Source organism: Triticum aestivum, chromosome 7A, assembly GCF_018294505.1.
Source record: "Triticum aestivum cultivar Chinese Spring chromosome 7A, IWGSC CS RefSeq v2.1, whole genome shotgun sequence".
In the NCBI taxonomy this organism is placed as follows: Eukaryota; Viridiplantae; Streptophyta; class Magnoliopsida; order Poales; family Poaceae; genus Triticum; species Triticum aestivum.
Genome location: NC_057812.1, coordinates 203,419,297 through 203,425,740, shown reverse-complemented (window position 1 = coordinate 203,425,740; position 6,444 = coordinate 203,419,297). Strand labels below are relative to the sequence as shown.

Sequence of the window (6,444 nt, the reverse complement as noted above, 5' to 3'; positions counted from 1 at the left end):
CATCTCCGGACCTTCCCCAAAATGATTTAACTTCCAAAAAATGGTTTTGTTTAGGAGTTAGCACCAACTAATTCTTCCCCTTAAAATTTTAACCCCCTAAAATTTGAGAAGTTAATCCTCAAAGGCACCCCTCCTGCTCAGACTTGAGCAGAAAACACCCCCTCCCCAATGAGCAGAAAACACCCCCTCCCCAAACATGATTACCTGTGAGAAACTTAGAAAATCACTTCACATATCGCACTCCTATACATCCAAGAGTCCAACCTTTTAATTACCTATCCCCTTAGATGGATCACCTCCCACCCCTTGCACAGAATCATGCACAGTTTATACCTGGTAATCTTTGAATTTGGGTCTTGTAATGCTGGAATCTGAACCTTGCAGTATTTATGGTATTTGTGATATAACATAACTGCATGTTTAATTTGGTTATGCAATCATGCGTGTGCGTGTGCGTTGTTCTTCTGGAGATAGAGCATAGATGTTGTGCGGACAGAGCATATCACATCGCACACTCTACACTAAATGCATATAAAGGAAGGTAAGATTCAAAGCAGAGAAAAATAATTCAACTTCCATCATCCAATAAGAAAACTGATTTTCAAAAAGCTTACTACAAGATCAGATGGCATTCTTTGTTGGAGTCTAAAATTAAATGATTTTCTCCAACCTTGCATAACTGGATATAGATTCTTGTCAAGAATGACGCGGTCTTAAAGTAAATGATGACAAACATGGTTACTTGCAAACTAAGAAAAATTGGGACAAGGACATCATATGTCTCCCACATGTTGGCTACATGTCTGATAGTCGCCTACACGTTGGCTATTACTCTGGCGGAAAACAAAGATACTTAGCAAATAATTAGTGATGCAGTGTCTCATCTTGTAGAAGAGTTTGTCCATTGTTCAGCGCAGATGCAATTTATCTGTATGTTGAGAGAGCTTTTAGCAACTGTCTATGACACTTAAAATAAATTTGGAAAGTGAGCATACCTGTTTCGGATGGCGTATCATTCCATTGCAATAGTGACTAGAAAGGAGGCTAATACAGATATTCATGTATGCTAACCATCCGGTGTAGATCCACCTGTTTGCGGTACGATCCTCCGTGGCTCTTTAAAGCATGCAAGAAAGCGGCTCAACAGTAGAATTACGCACATTGTAACAGCGATAAACAACGTCAACATACAACCTCCCATGTTTCCGGATGCACCCAGATCAACAGCCCATAGTATCCAACACAAGGGTTTTCCACTGATAACATTACCGTCTCAGAAACTTTAGGTATGGAGCGCTTCATTTCCCAACTGCTCCTGAACGGCTGAACATTCTGCTACTCAAAGTCAAGGCAACAAACAACATGACTAAGTTTCGGACATCGCGCCACAGTAATAAAACAATGCGGCGCTCGGAACACTACATATTACAGGGTAAACCTCCTATACAACCAAAAAAGTATACAACACTGTATATTGGTCATAGCTGGATGTGGCTCATGACGAGCAGGATAGCATGCACACCCCAGGCCTGTATGCCCAGGCCGGTGGCAAGCGGGCGTATTTCTCCATTCCCGGCTGCTCATCATATGGATGTTCCATAACTTTCAATAGCCGGCGAACTTCCTCGTAATCACCTAGATCAGCTGCGTCAATCGCTGTCTGGCAGAGATAGTTCCGAAGAACATACTTTGGGTTGACACGGTTCATTGTGGCTTTCCTTTCTTCATCGGAGACACCACTAGCCACCAGCTTCACAAAGCATCAACATATCATTAGATTGAAGTTGTTTAGATTTTTAACAGTGTTGTGATTTAAAAGATCCAACTATAAGGCATGACTTGAGGTCCAAAACCAAATACTGGCACAGACTTATCAAATGGTGAGTGGAACAACAGTCAGTAACCTAAAGAGGGGGTTCATTACAGGAAAACATTGTGGCAACAGGAGGTAGGGAATAACTGCATCTTAGAACTTCTGCCATGCCGATGACACTTAATTTACAATGCACGAGTTATTATAAAAGACGAGTACATGATGAGATTCCCAAACTATGCAAATGCAATGCTGCTTTTGTTTCCAAGAGTATCCCAGCTTGTTCTCAAAGAATAAAAGAAAAAAATCTCCAACTTCATAAGATGACTAGGGCTGAGAAAATAGCCCAAAAAAATGGCAATATAATCATTGATATACTATGTCATGTTAAATATTACTATCCGAGCAATTCGGGAAAGAGAACAATTTTATATATACAAAAAAACATACCTCCTCGATATATGTTTGTACCCAACTAATCCATGCTTCCTTTCTTTCTTTCCCAATATCCAGGAGTGCAGCTTTTATTGGAACAAGTAGCTCAGTTTCTGGGATGTCACGATCTGCTTTGACATTCGAAAGAAGACGGAAAAAATTTGTATAGTCAACTTTATCAACAGCCAAGTTGTTCAGCAGCTTGCTAATAAGCTGCTTGTTATATTTTGACAGACCAAGTTTCTTTGTCATTATAGATTGATATTCATCCATGAACTTTGTCCCATACCTACAATATAGAACATATCAAAAACCTACAATAAATGTAGTTAAAATTGCAGATGACCAGTATAGATTTTGGAAGAATAAATACCTCTCCATTACATAATTTGCTTCATCCTTGCTGATAAGATACGCAGCCGACAATGGCCCAGTGAACTGGGCAATATTCCACAAACCAACATCAGGTTGATTTGCAAAACAGTACCTCTTACCTGGGAGATCAGTTGTATTCGGAGTAAAGCTAGGATCAAAAGCATCTAAGAAACCAAAGGGTCCATAATCAATAGTTAGGCCCAACACACTCATATTATCAGTGTTAAGCACACCATGGGTGAAACCAACACCTTGCCACCTGGCTATCAAGTAAGCAGTACGCTCTGCAACCTCAACTGCCCAGGCTGTTATTTGCAAGGAGATATAAGTTAGTTATTCACAAGATCAATGTCTACATTCAAAGAAAACGACATAAAAGGAAATTTACCAGCATATTTGTTGGAAGTAAGATCTATTGCTGGAGAGTCTCCTATAGCTGCCTCAAAAGATAAACCTTCACTCTTTTTAATATTTTCAAGATGTGGGTAGTGATGACGTATTGTGTAGTCTGCCAAACGACGAACAATTTCAAGGTCTTCTTTGCCCCTTGTAGCATGTAACTGGTATGAACCAAAACGTAAAAACGATGGTGCTACACGGCAAACAATTGCACCTGGCTCCTCTTTTGCATTACCACTGGCATATTAGAAAAAACAAATTATTCAACGACACAAGGGAATGTCAATATGTAGTACTGAAATCTTCAAGAGATAAATCATGGCAAAATGATTCAGATTCCTATATTTTAGATCAATAAATACTGGACGAGTAAACACCCAGGTACCGTGTGCAACATGCTTTGCCTGGCTACATTTGCAGAGTAGCAATTAAGTAACTTATCATAGTTCCCAGAGGCTGCTTTGGAATACCCCAGGGAATTTCAATGGATGATAATAAATCAACATTAGGAAATTTGGCGCTTCAAAATAATAGGCCCACGTAAGTCAGGATGAGTAAATAAAGTAATTATTATTAGATAAGGAAACCATTAGTAGGCAAACAAAAGGAACATGGAATTTTAGACGGCAGTGTGATAGTACTAATTATATGTTCATACGGATTATATAGCTACTAGTATAAGAGCTGAACCATCTCAAAGCAGCAACTACGAATCATTCAAATAGGAAGGGAAACTAAAAGCAAAGGCAGATCCAGCAAAATGTTGATTAGAAACTGAAGATATCATGACATACTCATAGAACATATCTCGCACAACAGATTTGCCAGTTTCAACTAGACAAAGAGCACGAGTTGTAGGAATGCCTAGACCATGCATAGCTTCACTGCATAAGAATTCACGGACGCTGCTGCGCAGGACAGCGAGGCCATCTGCAAATCGGCTGTAAGGAGTCTTTCCAGCACCCTTGAGCTGCAACTCCCACCTCTCACCTCGAGAATTGAGAACCTCTCCGAGAGTTATTGCTCGTCCATCCCCCAACTGACCAGCCCATGAACCAAACTGGTGTCCACCATAACACTGGGCATAGGGCACACTGCAGGTGGTTGTTCAGTAGGAGTATTATATATTCTGACAAAACCAGTTAGCAAGATATTAAGCACAGGCATCACACACCTTCCCACCAACGGAGTTTCTCCTGAGAAGAACCGAGGAAAATCAGGCCTTTCAAACCTGAAAACAAATAGAGGATAATTGTTATTTTTGTGATTTTTCTATGTCCAATATCAGCTAGGATGCAAAAAAAAATGTTATGAGAAATGGATGCCATTGGGCAGGGAGTTAAAATACGAGGTAAAGGCCCCGGGGGGCAGAGACTTGCGCGGTCTGTGATTGTTTGGTCCATAAACTTGTAAAAGTTGACTCCACCACCACAAACTTACATCCCAGGTGTAAAAAAAACAAAGCCAATCCTAAGCCGACATGTGGCACTGCAGAAAACACCCTGCTGTGTCCAGAATTTATGCACGGGCTACGAGGGCCCAGCTGTCTACACAGCGAGAAGAATTCGGAGAAAAAAATTAGTGCCAGGCAGGATTCAAACCGCGCCCTCGCCCTGGTCGTACAAGCTAGCAAACCACTGCACCAAATCAATTCATTTGTCATATGTACAGATACACTTTTTATATACTATACATAATACCATGCTGCAACTCACGGTCTGCATGCATGCTGGGCCGGCTCGTACGTAACGTATAGGTATAAGTACGAAGGTCACGTCTATGCTTCCATGCAAGAGCTCTTGTTTAATAAAGCTCTGAATTGTCCGCAAAAAAAGGAGCTCTTGCTTAATGTGGTAACTCCTCGTGGAACTAGGATTCAATTTATTTATTTATTTTGCCACGTGGCTTCAATGTTTATATGAATATACAGGTATATGCCTGATTGGAATTTTCAGTCTCTCTGAACAGTATTGTAGATATTTTTAACTATGTGCCATATTTGATTGTCTACTGTGTACTTTTGTACTAGCTCCAAACGGTTGGGCTGGTGTTTGAAGTATTTCCATCCACTATATATATTTTTCTTTAAGAAAATATTATCTATTCAGAAAATAAGTCGCCTGATATACATTCTTGAAATTAATGATAAACTAACCAGTAGCGGAGCTTCGCTGTGTGACACGCAATCAACAGGGGGCCAAATTTCCATGGAGGAAAGTCACGGTGAGATGACGTTGAATTTGGGAAATAAGAGACGAGCATGACACTTGAATGCTTAGTGCTAGAGTTCGTATAGGAATATATGATTAGAAGTAAGGGCTGTAGGGATAAGTCCTACTCCCCGGAATCTAAAAAGAAGGTATATAAATTTTGTCCGAAGTCAAACGGTGCAAATTTTGAAAAAGCTTGTAGGAAGAACTATCAATAACTACAAAATTTGGTATGTATAATATAAAAATATATTTTATTATGCATTTAATGATACCAATTGGGTATTATAATTGTTGATTGTTTTCTATAAATTTGGTTAGATTTTACACTGTTTGACTTTATAGGCCTTCTTTTTTAAGTCGGAAGGAGTATAAGAATTAGGTTTCCTAGTCCTAGTCAACTCCCAAGTCAGGCATGAACATGTGTGTAAGCACCGAAGGAAGTTGCTTCTTGTACATCAACAAAAATTGAGAGAGAAAAACTTAAAAGGTACTACACATGCATTTGGCTATTATATAGTCTACCAATCTGTAATCTGTTTTAGCTGATCGCGAGCTCTCGTGGAGAGTTTTGACCGAGAGAGCTACATGCACGAGAAGCTGCACATACACAAAAATCAGTCGAGCGCTATGCACGTAGGGATGAAAACGGAGCAGAAGCTTTTCCGCTTTTCCGGCAGAAAAATGGAAATGGAGAGGAAATATGGCAACAAAAATGGAAACTGACTTTTTTATGCGGAAACGGAAACAAAAACTGAATGGCGTTTTCCGGTGGAACATACATGAATATGGAACTTTCCGTTTCTGTGAATATGGAATTTTCTGTTTCTACTATGGGCCTATGGCTGTTCTGTAGCCCAACCATCAAACATCACATAATTAAACAATGAGTAGATTGGCCCCTGTGTGGCTCAATTTCTAATAGCATGCAAGGAAGCTAGCCCTGATTGTGACCACAATTGAGACCGGGCCAAAAAATCAGCTTCACTAATTATTTTGTGATGTTACAATGTGTTTTACTTGTAAGAGGGTGACCTGAGATATTGTGCTTTTCTTTACATCTGGAGCTTGTCCTTCTGATTATCACAAATGTGTTTGTGTTGCCAAAGTTGAATAAAATATGCACAAATGCATATCGTATAATATAACCATCATAATATTTGGTGGTCATGTTAACAATTGATTAAATATGTTGGTTTGCTTGTGTTTTCC

General features: G+C 39.7%; 1 protein-coding gene across 1 annotated transcript in view; it reads right to left on the bottom strand.

Annotated features, from left to right (window-relative positions):
• Positions 1–1,234: 1,234 nt before the first annotated feature.
• The window catches only part of LOC123150597 (protein adenylyltransferase SelO), a 7,686-nt gene continuing 2,476 nt past the window's right edge, over positions 1,235–6,444 (bottom strand). The window contains exons 3-8 of the mRNA XM_044570435.1: positions 4,197–4,253; positions 3,817–4,116; positions 3,012–3,259; positions 2,622–2,928; positions 2,264–2,537; positions 1,235–1,750 (exon numbers count right to left, since the gene is read on the bottom strand). Of these exons, the coding sequence (XP_044426370.1) occupies positions 1,496–1,750; positions 2,264–2,537; positions 2,622–2,928; positions 3,012–3,259; positions 3,817–4,116; positions 4,197–4,253 (1,441 nt within the window). The 3' untranslated portion in view covers positions 1,235–1,495. The remainder of the gene's footprint in view (positions 1,751–2,263; positions 2,538–2,621; positions 2,929–3,011; positions 3,260–3,816; positions 4,117–4,196; positions 4,254–6,444) is intronic.